The following is a 20,372-nucleotide window of genomic DNA, read 5'->3' as shown; positions in this document are numbered from 1 at the left end:
ATGCACAGCTCGTTTCAAATCCCCCCACAACATCTCGATGGGATTTAGATCCGGGCTTTGACTTGGCCATTCCAGAACCCTCCATTTCTTTCTTTTCAGCCATTCCTTGGTGGATTTACTGGTATGTTTAGGGTCATTGTCATGTTGTAAACTCCACCTTCGGTTGAGCTTCAACTTTCTGACAGATGACCTCACATTATCCTCAATCGCCCTCTGGTACAATAAAGAATTCATAGTGGATTCTATGATGGTGAGCTGCCCAGGCCCTGATGCAGCAAAGCTGCCCCAAACCATAATATTTCCACCACAATGTTTTACAGTTGGTATCAGGTTCTTGTGGTCAAATGCTGTCTTTATTTTTCGCCAAACATGTCTTCTGGTACTGTGGCCAAATAGCTCGACCTTTGACTCATCTGTCCAGAGCACATTGTTCCAGAAGTGCTGGTCTTTTCCCAGGTCTTCATTGGCAAACTTTAGTCTTGCCCTGATGTTCTTTCGGGACAGGAAAGGTTTCCTCCTGGCACGCCTCCCATGTAGATCAAATTTATGCAGCCTCTTTCTAATGGTAGACTCGTGCACTTTGACATCAACAGTGCCAAGAGCTACATGTAGGTCCCGTGATGACATTGTGGGGTTCTTAGAGACTTATTTCAGCATCTTGCGGTCTACTCTCGGGCTGAACTTGCTGGGGCGGCCTGGCCTGAACAAGTTGTCAGTTGTTTGGAATCTTCTCCACTTGTAGATGATCTTCCGGACAGTCGAATGATTGATTTCAAATTGTTTGGAGATCTTTTTAAATCCCTTCCCAGACTCATAGGCATCTATAATCTTCTTTCTGAAGGCCTCAGAGAGCTCTTTTGATCTAGGCATGGTGATGCCGCACACTTCAACAACAAAGAGCAAACTAAACTAAATGTCTCAGGTTTAAATAAGACAGGTTCCTCCAAGATCCTCTCCAACGATGTTCTAATCATTTGCACCTGAGCTGGTGCACCTGATTCTAATTTTAGGTATTTGAAGTAGTGATAAATGTAGGGGTGTACTTACTTTTTCCACATGCGAAATTTGCATTTATGTTTATTTAAATTATACAATGGACGGCAAAATGTAAATGTTTCATGATATTTGTTATATTATATCACCTTTATCTATCAATATTGTTGAAATGAAGATCAAATAACTGTATGTTGAAATATGTTGAAAAGGTCAAAACTTTACATGGCGTGTACTTACTTTTTCACGTGACTGTATATATATATATATATATATATATATATATATATATATATATATATATATATATATATATATATATATATATATATATATATATATAGATAGATATATATATATATATATATATATATATATATATATATATATATATATATACATACATACATATATACATATATATTGTTGCGGATATGAGATTGGCCTCCATCCATATCCGCTTGTAAATATTCCCCTATTTCCCCAATACTTCCCAACTATCCCCAATCCCCCATTCCCTAGTCCCATTTTCTGTAAACAACACTCTGTAGACCCGACCTTCCCCTATTTCCCCCATTAAATGTCGCATCCAGGTCCACCGCATCTCACGTAGACAACTATAGGACATCTTGCTAGTTATTCTTAGTCTATGTCAGTTAAGGACTCGTTTCCATTAATTCTGACTCTTCGTTGCACCAGAATGTGATTGTATGGCACCGTTAGAAAGTTTAGGACCTCCCAATACCTCCCCGCAGCTCTTCCTCATGGTACAACAACAACAACAACAACAGCGGCGGCGGCGCGGGGAGTGTGCGTCCTCACTCCAGCTTGGTTAGCCGCCATTGAACATGTGCTCCGACAGGGTTACCACGCAGGGGCTCGCTGTCAGCTCCTCGTCAAGGGCGGAGCCCGGTAACCCCCCGCACCCAATAGAAGCGGCGGACCGATTCCATCTGGGGCGGAGACAACGAGCCGAGGGCGTGTCACTCCCCGCTGAGCATGCGCAGGAAGAGGGAGGTGACGTCAGATGCGCCCTCAGCTTGGAGAGAGAAGACGCCACCTCCGAGCGCTGAAATACCTCCCCGCATCTCTGGACCGGACCGTGTTGATTCTGCCCCTGAGCCAAGGTGCACCTTGTGCTATCGACTGCCTGTCCTTCCCTGCCATCAATCCCCGTGTAAGTCAGTCTTGTCCCGTTTGTCTGTGGTCTGTCGGGGATAGATAAGACTGTGTCTAAGTGCCCATCTTTTCTGTGCTTTACCTCTTACCTTGTAATCTACCCGTTTTCTGCATCACCAATTATATCCTCCTCCGGAGGTCTTGAGAACTGTACCCCCTTGTGTCGTTTCATTAATCCCAGCCGTTGTGTCCTTTCCTTCATTGATTTAGCATAGCGCGATTTGGTCAACGTCGGGCGGGATCGGGTTCTAATCGGGGAGTAACTGTTCGGACGCGGTAATACCAAACCGCTCGGTAAACTAACATCTAAAACCGCGTCTGTAACAATTGGTTGTCAGGAGTTGGATTCGGACCTGGGACTAAATTTGTTAGGCCCAAATTTTGGAACACCAATTGTGTTATTAAGTAACAATTGGTGTCGGGAAGTGGGATTGGACCCGAAGCGCGCTTCACGCGCTCGAAATTATTAACGGCGAAATTTGATTTTGTTTTACAAAAATAAAAACCCGAATTTTGAAAGTCGCGCTATGGCGGATCAAGACGGCTGGGTTCCGGTAGAGGAGAGTGAGGCAGGGTCGATCCAGGACCAAATTGAGGGACAAGAGGAGAGCGAAGCAGTGAGGGCGGCAGGTTCGCAAAATGGCGCCTCGCACATGGCTGCGGCGGCCGCACCCGCTGCACAAGTGGGAGGGATGGCCCAAATGCAGGCCCTCATGGAGCAATTTATGGCGCAAATGCAGGCGTCCCTCAACCTGCAGAAGGACGATATGAGAGCTAATAGTGAGCAAAGGAGGGCTGATAGTGAGCGATTGGGTGAGCGATTGGAGGGCCAAATGGGGGTAATGGGGAACCGGATGGATGCTCAGGGTGAGCGATTGGAGGGCCAAATGGGGGTAATGAGGGACGAAGCGAGAGGTACCGGTGAGGCGTTAGACAATGGGATAAAAGAGGTAAAGAATGGGTTAATGGGGGTAGAAAACAGAATGGCCGCTCAAGAGAATCAAATGGAAGGGATGCAAAAGGGGTTAGAGGGGTTAGAAAACAGTATGGAAGGAAAATTGAGGGACATGAGGGACCAAGCGGAAAGGGAAGTTAAACAAATGGGGCAGCAGATAGAGGGGGTCAGAATGGGGGTAGAAACTAAATTGGATGCTCACAGGGAGGAAATGGAGCAGATGAGGGTGGCATCTGGGCAGGAGATGCAAGTGATGGGAGAAGAGATCAGAAGAGGGGTGAGTGAGGAGGTCGGAGGAGTGCGCGAGGAGGTGAGGCACTGTAAGGAGCGCATGGAGAAGGAGGTGAGAAAGGGGACTGTAAAATTGCAAGGTGGTATAGAGGAGTTGACGCTGGGAGTAGAACAGCTGACGGAGGGACAAAAAGAACTAACGGAGCAGGTTCAAAGGAACACAGCGGTAATAGGAGGGTTAAAAGCGACACAAAATGACCTAAACAATGACTTGATAGCGACACAGAGGCAATGTCAGATGGTACGTGAGGGACTGACAACGAGGTTGCACGAGGTGACAGAGGTAATGGAGACAAAGGACCGGCAGGTGAGGACGCACATGGAAACGGTCACGGTAGCCTTAGAGGACGAACTTGAGGAGACGTACCGGGAAATAAAAGAGGTGAAGCAGAAATTAGAAGAAGTGGAAGAAGGGGTGAGCGAAATTAAGAAGCGACGGAGAGGGGATAAGAAAGAGATAAAAGAGGAAGTAAAAGAATTGGTCCAAAGTCTGTGTTCGAATCGTGATGATGTGCTCATTAACCGGATGAGGGATTCGCAGGTGATGGAGGAGAAGCGAAGAGGAAGAGGACCCGGTGTAAGTGGTGACCAATATGGTCGTGCGTATGATGCGCCAGGTGATTTAATGAGCTTGGGGGTCGAGATGGACCCGGGTGTTCGTGAGAGGCCGTTGGTGAAGTGTGCGACAGGTCTGGTGTGCGAAAAAGGAGGTGTGCGAGAAAGTCCGACTCTGGGGTGTGTGAGGAAAAAGTGCGTGCCAAGGAATGAGGGTGCTGTCGAGAGTGAGTCGGTCGTAGCGCGTGTGCGAGGGAGCACATGGAAGCGAGTAGTGAGGAGTGTTACGGAGGGTGTAAAGGGAGAATGCACGCCTGTGGTGAGTGTTACAGAGGATGTAACGGGAGAGGGTGTGCGAGAAAGATGTGTAACGGACGGGTGCATGAGGAAAGAGTGCGCTGTCGAGAGTAAGGGTGAGTGCGCTGTCAAGAGTGGAGGTGAGAGTAGTAAGAGTGACACGGAGCGTGAGTTGGTTGTGACAGGTGAGAAAGGAAGCACACCTGGAATGGTAGAGCGTGTGTGGGAATGCACACTCGAGTTGGTCGTGAGGCACGTGGTTGGGTGTGCGAGTGAAAGCACACCTGTGATTGTCACAGAGGAGGTGACCGAGGAAGGGGCGCGAAGAGGTGTGTTGGTGAGGTGTGCGACCGACGAATGTGTGCCAAAGTGTTCGGTGGTCAGGTGTGTGACCAAGGCTGTGAGTGGAATGAGTGTACCTGGGTGTGTAAGGAAAGGTACGAGGAGCATGGGAACAGCTGGAGGTATGAGCAAGAAAGGGGTAGCGTATGCGTGTAAGCATCCAGGTGAAGCATCGACGGTAACCGGGTTAGAGGTTAGAACGACTTATAGCCGAATCGGGCCCTCGGTGCGCGTCGGGCAGCTTCACGTGCCGCGAGGACCAGCGGGGATCCGAACCATGGCGGTTTCGAAAGAACCGCCGTACGCGATCCACGCTGGGCCTCGCTTTGAACGGCCGCGTCCGTGCTCCACTAGGCGGAGCTGGCAGCCCGATAGGAAGGGTCGTCATGGCGACCACTTTTTGGTGAGACGTGCCGGCAGGTCGAGATCGGGACATTGGATGGCTCCGTGCCGAGATGGTGCGTGGGACCTCGGCCCGGGTAAACCTCCTTCCCTGCACCGAATGCGGGACGTATCCAGCCGCTGGCACCAAACAACCCGCATGCATGGCTTGACTGTACGAAGCCGAGCAGTAGAAGTGAATTGGCGCACCGAGAGGCATTAGTAAGTAGACGGGTGATGAGGATAGTGTTTTGGCCCCGAAATTAGAAAAAAAGCAAAATTTGATGTTGGTACGGTGATTGGCAGATGAAATGACAAATTTTTGATTTGTTGGATTTGGACGAGCGAAATTGATAGTAGGACCTCCCCGATGTGGTGGGATGGCAAATCCACCATCCCTCACAGACACGTGGGGCAAATGCGCTATAGTTTATGGGGTGTATGGCAGTGGAAACTAGCCCGGGTGGGTTAGGATATATCGTGTGTAGGGATCTAGCGAAGATGACATTAGGTAACGTTAAGGTTAGTTAGTGACAAGGATACCTGTAGTGGGGACGCAGGTAGATTAGTGTGGATTATAATGACGAGGGAGCGCAATAGTTTAAAGGGACGACTGGGAAGCGCAAGTTTCAGAGGGGAGTAGTTAGATGAGATGATGCTGTGTGAGAACTGGACAGGTGTGTGGAGCAGTGAGGGAGTAGTGAGTGTTGTGGATCAGCGCGAATGCGCTTGGGGAGAGAAGGGTGCAGGTGGCACCAGGTGTGAGAGCACAGGTGTGCAAGTACAGGTGTGTGGAATACATGGAGTAAGTGGTACGGAGTGGTGTGCATGGTGCGAAGGTGTGGATGGGGAAAGAGTGGACCCCTTTTCACGAGTACACGGGGTGGGTAGTTTAAAGAATAGTTAGAAGGTATAGGTAAATTGTGGTTGGATATTGGCATTTGTGGTGTGGTTGCAGAATGGTATTGTGGATGGGTGCATTAGTGTTGTGGAAATGGCTGGGCGTGTAGCCTGTTAGTGTGTGTAGTTGGTTTGGGCACTCCACCACTGTGAGGATGTCGGCCAGGTGAGGCCGCAGGTGGGCTCTGGGAGCCGTTAGTGTCAGTGGGTGCCTGAGGATCCCGGGTGTGGATCGGGCAGCCCGTGCCAGAGAGGGCACTGAGGGGGTGAGAGTGCGAGAGGGCCTTCCCTAGTTAGTTAGGTTAGGGTGAGGAGCAGGTAAGCTCGGGTGGCAACTACAGTGGTGGAGGTGTGCAGGTGGGTAGACCTGCTGGGAGAGCTACACGTCACAGCCCAGAAATTGTGCGAGAGCACCGAGTGTTGAATCGGGGGAGTGAGACCCCAAATTGAGAAGCACCACAGTTTGGTCAATGGGAATTGGTTTTTAGAACCCATAGTGTAAGTTGGCCAATGGATTGGCAGGGAAAGACCCCGGGTAATGTAAAGTTGTTAAAGTCATTTAGGAAATAGTTAGGATTGATGAACCTGTCGCACCATACGCAGCCACTTACCTGAGGTGATGAGGATGACTCCACACCTGTGTTCCTTTGTTCTGTGTTGCAGGAAATAAGAATTGCTGGTTGGATTGGTGAGACGCATCACGACGTGGATGAGACATTGGGGTGATTCCATCTCTCCCTCCTTAGGAGGGACTGATGATGAATTGGTGATGGCAAATTTTGATGTTGAGTTGGAGATGGCAGATTTGGATGAGAGTTGGAAATGGCAAATTTGATTGGTTAGGAGGGAGAGAAGACGAATTTGGTTTATGGGAGGAACGGGGAAGACAGTAGGGACGTTTGTTGATGTGTAAAGTAGATGTTTATGGGTAGTGTTGTGTTTTGTGGATCCCGTAAGGGGTAAGGGAGGGGCAATGTAGGTTACCTGGTGGGGGGGGGGGGGGGCGTACGGTAGGAACGTACCTGTCTCACCTGGTTCCCATGTGCCCCCAGTGTGCATTACCTTGTATTGCGTGCACTTTTGCGCCCTTACCACCTTACTCACTTGTCTTATTTTTGTCTCCCACCTCCGAGGATCTGGCTTTGGGGCAGAGAGAGAGGAGAGAGAGGTGCTGGCTCTGCAGTTGTGGGCCTGTACTTTCGCTGCTTGCTGCCTGGATCGATACACCATATGGACCGCAATTTTTGTGGCCGCCCACCATGGACCGCAGTTCTTTTGCGGGCAAGCACCACCCGTGGATGGACCTCTGGGTCAACGTGGCACCTATGCCATACAGGTGAACCACTTATAGTTGGCCCCCCTGACGGCCACAATTTAGAAATGGACGCGGTTGGCGCCTTTCTTTATTTCTAAGGAAGCCGAAAGGCCAAGTGCTCCATGAAGGCAAGACCAGCGGCAGAACATCGGCCGGCTGCGACACCACCGGTGACTATGAACACTTTATTGGTGCACCGGATGGTGCTGACTGTGTGTAGGGGGTGGTGCTTTTGGTGCTTGGATGGGGTGCTCTGCACATTATTAAAGGCCGTAGGGCCACAGGGCACTCGTGGGTTGGTGTATCGATGCTGGCATGCGTGCTCTCTCTATGCATAACATCTGCATGTGTTCCTCAAAGAACAGGTCCTGGATCGTAGTGTAAATATCAGTGTAGTCTTGTATAAATGATGCTCCCTACCGGCTGTATGTTTAGTTTGAGGATTCTTTCCGCGATTCGGTTATCCTGTGGGTGTGTTTCTGTGAGGAGAAGGGTGCAACGTCGCAGGGGGACATATTTACTCATTTGTGAACATCTGTAAAACTGTCGCACTCAGGGTTGAGTTAATAGTAGAGAGAACTACATCTGAGTGCCACACTAAAGTAAGTAAAAATTTATCGGGTCGGGACGCCCCGAGGTAGAGAAGGGTGCAATGTTGCGGATATGAGATTGGCCTCCATCCATATCCGCTTGTAAATATTCCCCTATTTCCCCAATACTTCCCAACTATCCCCAATCCCCCATTCCCTAGTCCCATTTTCTGTAAACAACACTCTGTAGACCCGACCTTCCCCTATTTCCCCCATTAAATGTCGCATCCAGGTCCACCGCATCTCACGTAGACAACTATAGGACATCTTGCTAGTTATTCTTAGTCTATGTCAGTTAAGGACTCGTTTCCATTAATTCTGACTCTTCGTTGCACCAGAATGTGATTGTATGGCACCGTTAGAAAGTTTAGGACCTCCCAATACCTCCCCGCAGCTCTTCCTCATGGTACAACAACAACAACAACAACAACAGCGGCGGCGGCGCGGGGAGTGTGCGTCCTCACTCCGGCTTGGTTAGCCGCCATTGAACATGTGCTCCGACGGGGTTACCACGCAGGGGCTCGCTGTCAGCTCCTCGTCAAGGGCGGAGCCCGGTAACCCCCCGCACCCAATAGAAGCGGCGGACCGATTCCATCTGGGGAGGAGACAACGAGCCGAGGGCGTGTCACTCCCCGCTGAGCATGCGCAGGAAGAGGGAGGTGACGTCAGATGCGCCCTCAGCTTGGAGAGAGAAGACGCCACCTCCGAGCGCTGAAATACCTCCCCGCATCTCTGGACCGGACCGTGTTGATTCTGCCCCTGAGCCAAGGTGCACCTTGTGCTATCGACTGCCTGTCCTTCCCTGCCATCAATCCCCGTGTAAGTCAGTCTTGTCCCGTTTGTCTGTGGTCTGTCGGGGATAGATAAGACTGTGTCTAAGTGCCCATCTTTTCTGTGCTTTACCTCTTACCTTGTAATCTACCCCTTTTCTGCATCACCAATTATATCCTCCTCCGGAGGTCTTGAGAACTGTACCCCCTTGTGTCGTTTCATTAATCCCAGCCGTTGTGTCCTTTCCTTCATTGATTTAGCATAGCGCGATTTGGTCAACGTCGGGCGGGATCGGGTTCTAATCGGGGAGTAACTGTTCGGACGCGGTAATACCAAACCGCTCGGTAAACTAACATCTAAAACCGCGTCTGTAACAATATATATACAGACTTGGCATTTAATATGTAATATTTTTTTTTTCTTGACTTGGGTTTACTTTCTTAACTCAGTATATCAATCTGGTGAGTTTCTTTTACACTTTGGTGATTTATTTGTTAAAAGAACCATGTCACTGATTGTCTGTCGCAGCAAGTAGTCAACAACAGGATTATATCAGAGGTGGCGTGGCAAAATGTATGGACAGGTGCTCGACAATGCTGTTTGTCATGGAGTGGTGGCTTTACGAAATTACGGCATGAAACAGCATGCTATTGCTCGGCAGTATGGCATAACTCACGGTCAGGTGTCAAAGATCCTGAAACGAAATGCTCAGAGGGTGTCCCATCTCCAATACCGAGGCCAGGACGTCCCCGCAGAACCACAAGGAGGGATGATCGCCAGCTGCACCGGTTAGTCCGCAATGGCCGTACCAAGTCAGCTAATCGGCTTGGGGCTGAGTGGCAGCCACTGGCAAATGTGCCTGTATCCAGAAGGCTATTCAACCAACGACTGGTTCAAGCAGGCTATCGTGCCAGGCGTCCCCTGAGAAAGCCATGCCTGACCAGACAACACTGCCAGCGCCGATTGCAGTGGGCCAGAGACCACCGTCAATGGCAGCCAGGACACTGGAATCACGTGATCTTCAGTGACGAGTCTAGATTTCTGGTCTATCGTCAAGATGGCCGCGTCCGAGTGCGCAGACAAGTGCATGAAGCCTACAACAAAGATTGTATAGTGCCAAGACTCCAAGCTGGAGGTTGTGGGGTGACCGTTTGGGCTGCTTTTGATGCAGGGGGCAAAACTGACCTGGTTGTTCTGAATGGAAACCTGAACCAGTTCAAGTACAGGGCCATTCTGGAAGAAACATTGCTTCCATTTGCTCGTGCAGCCTTTCGAGGAAACTTTGTCTTCCAAGATGACAATGCATGGCCTCATCGTGCTCGCATGATCCAACACTTTCTTGCTGACTGTGGTGTAGAGCATATGGAGTGGCCTGCCATGTCCCCGGATATGAATCCGATAGAGAACTTGTGGGCAGACTTAACGCGTCAAATCGACCACTTGGACCAGCAGCCAACCTCTCTGCGTGAATTGCAGCAGACTGTTGTCACTGCATGGCAAGCGGATCCTGTCCAAACCTTGGCAAATCTCGTGAACAGCATGCCTCAACGTGTACGTGCTCTCCTGGATGCTCGTGGGGGTTACACGAAGTACTGAACTGTAATTTTACTGTCCGTAATCCCAGTCGTAATTTAACTTTTGTTTTCGTTAAAAAAATTTTTGGCTAATGTGCAAAATAAAGAGATACTTCTGGAAAACGCACAGAAGTTTAACACAGTACTGTCCATGAATTGAGTTCGATATCAGTTTACATCACTTTCAAGGATCAATTTATTTATTTCGAAATGTCAAATGTGGTTTTTGTTTCTTTTAAAGGTCACATTAACAAAATCTAGAATAATTTCAACATAATTCCAATGAACTTTTGGTTCTAAGTCATCTTGAAAAGTAAGTTCACCCCCAGAAAAAAAAAATTCCATATTAAATGCCAAGTCTGTATATATATATATATATATATTTATATATATATATATATATATATATATATATATATATAAATATAATATATATAATATATATAATTATATATAATATTTATAATTATAGATTGCAAAGCAGTAACATAAATCTTCAAATTCAATTGTTAATCAAAATGTAATGTCACATATGTTACAAATACATTTATGCAAAATAAATGTTTGTGTTATGATTGGTGTAAATCAGGGCACAACAGCAACTTACATACAGTAATATTATGTATATATATATATATATATATATATATATACATATATATATATATATATATACATATATATATATATATATATATATATATATATATATATATGCATGCATATATATATATATATATATATATATATATATATATATATATATATATATATATATATATATATATATATATATATATATATGTACAGGCAGTCCCCGCCATTCGCGGTTCCGCTATTCGCGAACATTTCTATTTTGGAAAAGTGTCCCACAAATTCACGGTTTTTTTTCTATTCGTGGCTGTGTTCCGTCAAATCGTGTTTTTTCCCAATATTTGCAGCCATGCTCCACAAATTCTCGGTTTTTCAAGGGGCGCAAAAGAAAATTTCATGAGCCGCTAGCTTGACACATTTATAAAAACCCATCTTTCACCAGCCTTGCATAAAGCAGCTGGACATACGTATGCAAAAAACGTCTTATACAAGCGATAGCATGACCTGCTTATGCAGTACCGTGTAGAACATTCACTGCTGTGTGATTTGCGTTTTCATGGCTTTCGCAGGCGCGAATTTTAGCCACACTACAAGCAAGCTTCGCGGGATATCCCACTAGATGTGTAAACAAGTCAACTCCGCAAATTATAGAATGCAAACGCTTCATTAAATCAATTACAGTTTGCAATTTACGGTAAAGCATGATCAGAGATCTTACGCAATGAAAACGCTTCGGGGGATGGTCCATCAGCGACGAAAACATGTCAACCCCGCAAATTATAGAATGCAAACGCTTCATTAAATCTATTTTTGAAATTAGCATATACGTTCAATACGGCATCATCCCATCATCCGATAACATCCCGCACAAACCTGGTGTTGTCGTTTTATTTTTAGTTTGTAAGCATTTTTTATGAAACTGTAATCATGTGCATTTGCGGTGTAAAACATTTTAAACTTTAAAAAAATCCTGTATGAATCAGGAACTGCCGGGAACCTATAACATATCCCCTTTTCCCCATTGAAACAATGCTGCGGCATACATTCATGGGATTTTCATCGATCTTCTCGGATTTTCGTCGACATTCGTGGGTTTTGTCTCACCATTTCCGGGACTTTCATCAACCTTCGCGGATTATCGTCGACATTCTCGGGATTTGCCTTCCCATTCGCAGATTTTGCCTCGCCATTCGCGGTTTCTTCCTCTCTATTCACAGATTTTCGCAACTCTCGAACCTATCCCCCCTTTTCCATTGAAACAATGCCTTGCTATTTGCAGGTTTCGCTATTCACTGATTTTCCAGGAACGTATCCCCCGCGAATAGCGGGGTCCGACGGTATATATATATATATGGTGTTTATAAAGTCTCTATATATTTCAGAGAAATAAAGGGTAACTAAATAGATAGGGACTTTATAAAGTCCCTGTATTTACATATATCCATAAATACATACATACAGTATATATTTATTTTCTTAATGCTGCTGTTCCTCCCCCACCATCCTCCTCCCACCTCTAACAGCTTACCCCCACCTCCTCTTTTTGGTTTCATATTTTCAACTGCTGCTTAAATATTTCTGAATGATCAAGATCATCCATGCAAAACGTCACACTTTTCCATCAACTTTGAGGAAAACCAAAGTTTTGAACATGTGTGAACAATAACAATGGTTTAATACCGAAATATTGCACTGGATTACATCAAGGCTCTGCATCCTGAAAATAACATACCCCATGGGTGGTGTTGGTAAAACTCTGCGGACACCATGCGTTGGGCTCAAAGCAGGATAGTAGGCTTGTGGATCCAATTCTGAAAAGTGTTGTACTGTGCCTGTCGCAATTGGGCCTGGAACAACAGTCACATTGTGATATGAAGGATTTCAGAGGAATGGAAATAGATGATAAAGAATGGAAAAGAAAGAATTATATAAAGGCGAACAATACAAGCCCTTCTGGGATAGGGATGTTCACAATGTTAATATGATATTAAAAATAAACATAGGCAATTATGGACATGTATTGTAACCCTTAATGACCCCTAAATAAATTAATTTGACTCCCATAGTTCTTGTGAGGCTTGTAAAACCGCCAACTTTTTCTTGGCCTGTTTAGTGTCGATGGCTCATGCGGCTCAGAATCGAGGTTCATATACCAAATGTTTCGTATATGCTTTTGCCCATTGTCCACTAATGTCCTTGTAAATCACATGAATGTATACTGATCAGATAGATGTTTACTCGTGTCTCTGTCCTGCATGTGACTTATGTCAAAAGTCTATGAGTGTCAGGTGAATTTGAAAATAAATAATAAAAGTTTTTTTTTTGTGTTTTTTTTTCAGGAATTCCCCCCCACCCCCTCCCCACTTTCTCGTCACTTCTTTTACAAAGAGCCACGATACAAGTTTTTCATGTGTGCAGCAGAGGCTCCTACAATATGTCTCAGAGGTAGCATACTCGGCATCTCAGAATTTCCAAGTTTCAGCTAGTTCAATTCCCTCATAGAAAGAGTGGGATACGTTTTCAAGCTGCTCTCCTTGTGCTTTGCAGACAGAGTCTTGCATCACATCGCATGCTACATTTTGGACACAATCCAAGTCGCATTTTCTTGTGTTAGAAATTTCTCACAATGTCATTTATGCCAATGATGTCAAATAAACACTGCCTGTAACCTCCAGTCAGTTTTCATATTGTGCCTAAGATCACATTATATGGGAAAGCAGGCAATTCAGTAACGTTTGGCAATAACAAGTAATGGGTGTTTATATAATTAATTAGATTAATGAACAGGATTAAACAATTAAATTGATATATGTGGGGAAATTACATGCCCAGACCAGGGTCGCCCAGATAGCTCAGATGGCAGAGCACTGGTGCGGCTTTCCAGAGGACCTGGGTTCGATTCCTGGTCTGGTGCATGTAATTTCCCCACATATATCAATCTAATTGTTTAGCAGCCTGACTATATATGACCCTGTCATAGTGAAATGGCCTGATGAGCAAATGCGTGTGAAGATGTTTGATATGCGAGCACAATGATGTTACTGCAAAGATATTAAGGCATTTCTAATCTCGCTCATCAGCAACTTTGTCTTGCTGATTTTCAACATTTCTGTTCAAACCTGGCCCAAATCTGGTAAGTGGAACTGTGCAGCCGCATTACAAACGTGCTCGTAAAGATGGAGCAGAGAGCACAGACCCCGACACCAAAACAACCAACATAAGATATGGAATGCATTTTTAGACTGTGACAAATGCTTTTCGACCAATACAAGAGACCAGCCATTCAAGCACCGAACAATTATGGAGATCGAAGGTCCAAACTACAAAGGCTGCTTAAAAGCTTTGCCGCATGCACTAAATTTACACAAAAAACTTCACCAGTAACAATATTAAAGATAAAAGAGCATTGAAAAATGTATCCTAATTGACAAAAACACTCAGATAAATACGGGAAACTGATGGAGATTATACTCAAACATCCACTTCATTCATTGGTTTAAGGACTCATTTGCTCACTTTTTCTTCACATCTTTCTTACTTTTCACTTAATCACAAAATAACTCCAGTACTGACTTAAACAGTTCTAAAGGAAAGCCTGGTGTTGGCTTAACGGTTAGGGTGGCTGGCTTGGGATCCTAGGGTCTTGAGTTGAGAATCCTGGTCGGCTGTTGAATTAACACCAGGTGGGATTGACACAGCCTGTCATCCTTCCGGGGATGAGCAATGAGCACCAGCGTACTGGTAATAGGGGCACTGCATCAGCACCACAAACGCATCCTCGGCCAACGATGCTACATGTGGTGTTGTGCTGCATAAAAAAGAAGAAGAAGAGTTCTAGAGGAATAATTTATCTCAGAAGGTTTCCAATTTGAATTATGGTTACAACGATGTGGGTCCTCCTCTGCTCCTGGTGCTGAGCGTGAATCGTTTTGATACCGATTACATCGGACCTAGAGTGGCCTTCTCGACTAGGTTGCTTAGCTGTGCGATTGCACACGGTGACATCTTTCACGCAATACATAAAAAGCTGAAACTTCAACTGGTACAAAGCAAAAGAGAAGATAGTCATCAGGTGCTGCCTATTTTGTGTGCACCATTCAAGGCCAAGTTAAAGAGCTTCAAAGTTCACAACCACAAAGTAAATACAATGCATGATACAAAGTGGAGAGCACACAAAGTGGTAAGAAAAAAAAGATAACATAGGGAAACAAAAACAACCACCTAAAATGATTTTAAGAAACTATACAGACACTAAATAACACAGATCTCACATCTGAGTTGCAAGACGAATCTTACAAACAGATGGACAGAGAAATTAACAAGTGCTGATAATTTTAGGAACGGCACAATGACACAACCAAAGTGAAAACAGGGTAGAATTCCAGAATCAATAAAAATAGTTAAAGTAAAAGCAGTTAAATGAAGCCAGATTACTTGTTCAGCAAAACCATTGCAAACAAGAGGGAGAATTGCTTTGCAATACATATCTCCTACCTGTCCCAATATTTTGCGTAAGAAAGCCATAACAAAATATTTTAATTGATGAAACGCCCTGAAACTCGAACTTGTTCTGTAACTTATCATAATAAAGCCATGCACCAAGTTTCATTTCAACATATTAAAGGGTAAGGGGAAAAAGCCTGGAAAACTGACTCATGTACAATATGTGATATTTCCTAAGTCCAAAAAGGGCATAATTCCATGGAAAATTGGCAAAATGGCCTGAAAGTCAAACTTGTTCTGTAACTTATCATAATAAAGCCATGTACCAAGTTTCAGATCAATATGTTAAAGGCTATGGGAAAAAGTCTGGAAAACCACAGGTGGGACGGACGGACGGACAGACGGACCGAGAGCTATCCTATAGTCCCCATATAAGACAGTTGGAGTATGAGCTTGGATTCTCCATTGCAGCAGTGGTGGAAGGATCGTTCTGATAGAAATCGTGCTATGAAGGCCACGGAACAAATGGTAATCAATGGCAATCCCGCAACATTGGTTTAAGGTCAGACAAAACAAGACCCTTTCCTCCAATTATCTCAGACTTAAATGCATTAATGATAACTGTTTTGGAGTTAACAATGTCTATAAAGGTTAGCTTAGCACTGAGATTCCATCGTAAAGAGAAAAAACGCACATAATGCACTGAAACGTGCTTGGTGCCTTGTTCATGCATTCTTCACAAGTTTAATTGAATTCAGTTGACCAAAATTAAGAAATAATTTGATCTGACAAAGAAAGCTGACACATGCTAAAGAGAAAATGCTGCAGAAAATTAAAGCAGTTAGAGAAGGATTAAGAGAGAATGCAAAAGTAATCTGAGAACTGCTACTTCAGCAAGTTGGAGCACAGACCTAAAGAGTAAGGTTTTGGGTTTCTTTATGTAAGGAAATAGCAAAACCTTTACCCTTTGAACGTTTGAAAGAAATGTTCCAAAAAACATTCCATTTAAGTTATTTGCACAATTCAAATTGAAGAAATCAAGAATGGACTAGGAACAACAAACAAATTTGAATTGGCAGCTCAAAGACAAACACGTGGTTAAGAATATTGATTGACAAGTAATTATTGTGAATGAACTCATTGAAGCGGCAGAAGTATCAACAGATGAAGCAGAGTGATCAAAAATACTCGTTTTTGAGATTGAAAATTCGCCAATCAGCAGAAAAAGGGCAATTAATGCCCAAAGAGGAAATTTTAGAATGAAGAACAGACTGGAACAATGTATCAAAAAATCAGCAATATGGAACGAGATCACACTTACATCTTGTCTTTGATAGAAAGCATCTCATCATTACTGACTTGAAAGTTACAACATGTTAAGGTGGAGTAAGCAGAACAAACCCAAAAATGATGATTAGTAATAAATGAGTTAGAGAAAAGAGACCCAATGTAATGATTACAATTATAACATCCCAGGGTGTGGCTGATTCATTGATGCATTGATTGATGATGATTGATGATTCATTGATGATTGATGATTGATTGATGATTCATTGATGCATCAGAGCCAAGCGGATGATTTGGGCAGTTGGGAAATCAATCAGTTACAAAAAATGAAGTTCTAACTTTCAAAAACATTTCAAAAAATTATTGAACATTAGCCAACTAAAAATGAATATTGGGTATTTTGGGCCTTCGGGATATTTTGGGTGTTTGGGGTCCATTGGGTCTTCAGGGTCTTCAGGGTATTTTGGATCTTCAGAGTTCTTGGGGGTCTTCTGAGTGAGTCATTAGGGTCTTTCGGGTCCTCTGTCATTTGGGTCGTTGGGATTGTTTGAGTATTTTGTATCCTCGGGCCCCTTTGGGTCTTTGGGGTATTTTCAGTCTTTTGGGTATTTGAGGTATTTTGGGTCTTTGGGGTATTTTGGGTCTTCAGAGTCCTTGGGGTCTTCTGGGTCCTTATGGTCTTTTGTGTCTTTAACAGTCTACATGGTATTTTGGGTGTTTGGGGTCCATTGGGTCTTTGGGGTCTTCTGGGTCCTTGGGGTCTTTTTGGCCCTCAGTATTTTATGTCTTTTAACCGGTTGACACACAGTCGTGTTCAAAGATTGCCCCTTAAACCCCCCCTCGCCCCCCAATCAAATCCCTCCTAAAGCACTACTCAAAGCCTTTAAAACGTAGCCTTATGAAGGGACACACACACACACACACACACACACACACACACACACAAACATTGTGTTTTATGACAAAATAAATGACGATTATTGCAGCTGTGGCACGGGCAGCATGGGGCCGAGCATTGTCATGCTGCAGCAAAACATCAGTAGTGAGTAGTCCACGACGTTTTGATCTGATCGCTGGTTTCAGATGATTTTTAAGGAGGTCGCAGTTTGATCTACTGGTGACTGTGGTCCCTCTGGGCATGTAATGCTCTACAAGTGGGCCTCGGCTATCCCAGAAGAGCGTCAGCATCACTTTTCCAGCGGACAGCTGTGTGCGGAATTTTTGGGGCTTCAGTGAAGTTGAATTGCGCCACTCTTTGCTTGCTCTCTTCGTTTCTGGCTGAAAGTAGTGGACCCAGCTTTCATCCCCAGTCAATATGAGCTGTAAGAAAGGGTCGCCCTCTGTTTCGTAACATCGCAGAAGTTCTTCATATGCGTCCACTTGCCGTTCTTTCAGATCGGGTGTGAGTTGTTTCGGCACCCACCTTGCAGACACTTTGCGGAACCCAAGCACGTTGTGAATGATATGGTGTGCTGAACCATGGCTAATGTTCAATTCGGAGACCACTTCATCCAGCGTAATGCGACGGGTTTCCCTTAGCACACGCTCTACTCCTGCAACCATTTCTGGTGTGTCGGCTGTGTGAGGCCGGCCCGAGCGAGCAGTGTCTGCCACACCAGATACTCCACTTTTAAACTTCCTGTCCCAGTCGTACACCTGCCACAGCGATAAACATGCGTCACCATATTGCATCTTCATTCTGCGATGGATTTCACTGGGATTCACACCCTCACTTCCCAAGAAACGGATGACAGAACGTTGCCCCCCCCCCCTCCTACGGAGCATCTCCCCCCCCCCCCTCCACAGAGCATGCTTCTAAGGGAGCTGCCATCTTGGAACTGCTCTACTGACGTCATATGCTCAATGTTGCCAGATCTAAAACAGGCAAAATATGACTCTTACCCATAGATATAACATGTTGTCTACGACTACACACATTACATTCTCGAATTTATATCGCCATTTTAAGGTTACTTATTGACTGGCCATCATGTGTGTGTATATATATATATGTACATATCACTAGACTTCTGATGTAGGAATGGCACGGACACTCAAGTTTAACAAAACACAAATCCTCAAAAAAATTCTCCCAAGAAACAAACTTATAAAGTACCTACCAGTTGTCTGTGGAGGATTTCCCACCGAAAAACATTAATTCATCATTTGGACAGCATCCTTCAACTACAAACCTGACCAACTCAAAATAGCTGTTTTGTAATTCTTCTCATTCTTCCTCTTCTTCTTTTCAGACAGCGTAACTCAAAATTGGTTTAAGCTAAGGACTTGGTTTAAACACGAATGTACTGCATTTTATAGTGGCATGACTACCTGACATTGTCGCATTTTGAAAGGATTCCACATGTATGTATTTTATATACAGAAACGCTAAACAAGATAACCCCAATGCTGTTTCAACCCTGATGAAGGTTCCTCCACAGCTGCGGCTTTCTACAAGTAGCACTTGTATGTGAAGCCCAATACTACATGCCCAGTGCAGATCCCAAACAAGTTTTGTTGTTCTTTCGCAAGTATATAACAAGTCGTAGTTTTGTTGCTTATTCGCAACTGTGAAGACAGAAGTGCACACCATCGAGGTTGCAAAGCATGTACCATTTGCAATGCTGACAATAATGAGCACAAAAACTAAGGGCCCACTCATGTCTCACTTGCAATTGGAGGTAACAACCAATCAGCTCTCACCCAATCAATTATCCCCAAATGCAGCTAGAACTTTATAATTAATAAACTCGCTGTCCTTCCAGCCAAAGAAAGCTGCATAAAGCAAAGACAGTTGCACCTAGCCAAAGAAAGCTACTTTTCTTATGCCCCCATCAGCCACTGGATGGATTTCATCGTTTTTGGCGAGTACGCAGCAATGGCGTAGACAGAAACGTTTCTGGATTTTACTCCCCCGTATCTCACAAGTAATTGGAGGGAATAACCAATCAGCCTTCACCTGTTCAATTATACCCAGATGCGACTTGGAATCTATAATTAATCACCCGCTTGCCAGTCGAGTGAAATAAAACGGCACAAAGCAAACAAGAAATACACATCCCTCATGCCAATAAGGCACGTGGAATGATCGCTGGAACAGTCCTTCAACAATCAATTCTACCTGTTCAGTTTTAGTGGTGGAGAGTGCTTATCTTTATCTATAATAAATAATAATAATAACAGTGATGTCAGTGCATATCAGTCAGTGTGTGTTTGTGTGTGTTCTCCATGATTACAAAACCATGAAACCTAGCAGCCCGAAACTTTTTAGGAAAAGTAAGGGAACTGCAAGGGAATCCATGAATGAAAACTGGATATTTGGGTAAATTTAAACATCCCTTTTGAAGATAATTTAGGGTGTGCTCATCACAAAAAAACAAAAAAACAAAATAAGCCTTACGAAAATGGGGGTGCACCATCTTGGTCAGCCCTCTGTCACATTGCTGGGTTTTTAAGCCGCCATTTTGTTCGGCCTGCTCAAAAATGCCTTGCCTTCTGTGAACAAAGCAATGGAGGGTAAGAAGCGGAAAGTTTATTCTGAGAACCGTCAGTTCAACAAGGAGTGGGAGGAGAGGTTCTTCTTCATGGAGCATAACGGCAAGGTTCTCTGCCTGCTCTGCAAGGAGACAGTGGCATTGCCTAAGAAAGGAATTGTGGAGCACCACTACTCTACACACCAAGGTTCCAAGTATGACAACGTCATGGGTGAAGCTCACAAGGAGAAGAATATCACAACTGAAGAAGACCCTTCAGAATCAACAGCTGTTAGTCAAGAAGGCGACAAGCGATGCAATGGCCATGACATGCGTAATTATGAACTTAGCAGCATCATAGCCAAGAAGTTGACGATTTCTGATGGAGAATACTTCAAAGAGTGAACGAATACATCAGCAAGTTTGTGGAAA

General features: G+C 44.6%; 1 protein-coding gene across 10 annotated transcripts in view; it reads right to left on the bottom strand.

Moving 5' to 3' along the window:
• The window catches only part of LOC137440265 (nuclear factor 1), a 409,428-nt gene that overhangs the window by 228,692 nt on the left and 160,364 nt on the right, over positions 1–20,372 (bottom strand). For all 10 annotated transcript variants that reach the window (XM_068136582.2, XM_068136615.2, XM_068136589.2 and 7 more), the window contains exon 5: positions 12,470–12,584. In XM_068136582.2, coding sequence (XP_067992683.1) covers positions 12,470–12,584 — 115 coding nt within the window. The remainder of the gene's footprint in view (positions 1–12,469; positions 12,585–20,372) is intronic.

Source organism: Myxine glutinosa, chromosome 1, assembly GCF_964187855.1.
Source record: "Myxine glutinosa chromosome 1, kmMyxGlut1.1, whole genome shotgun sequence".
NCBI classification, from domain to species: Eukaryota; Metazoa; Chordata; class Myxini; order Myxiniformes; family Myxinidae; genus Myxine; species Myxine glutinosa.
Note: the sequence above shows the minus strand (reverse complement) of the source record. Positions and strands in the feature narration are given on the sequence as shown.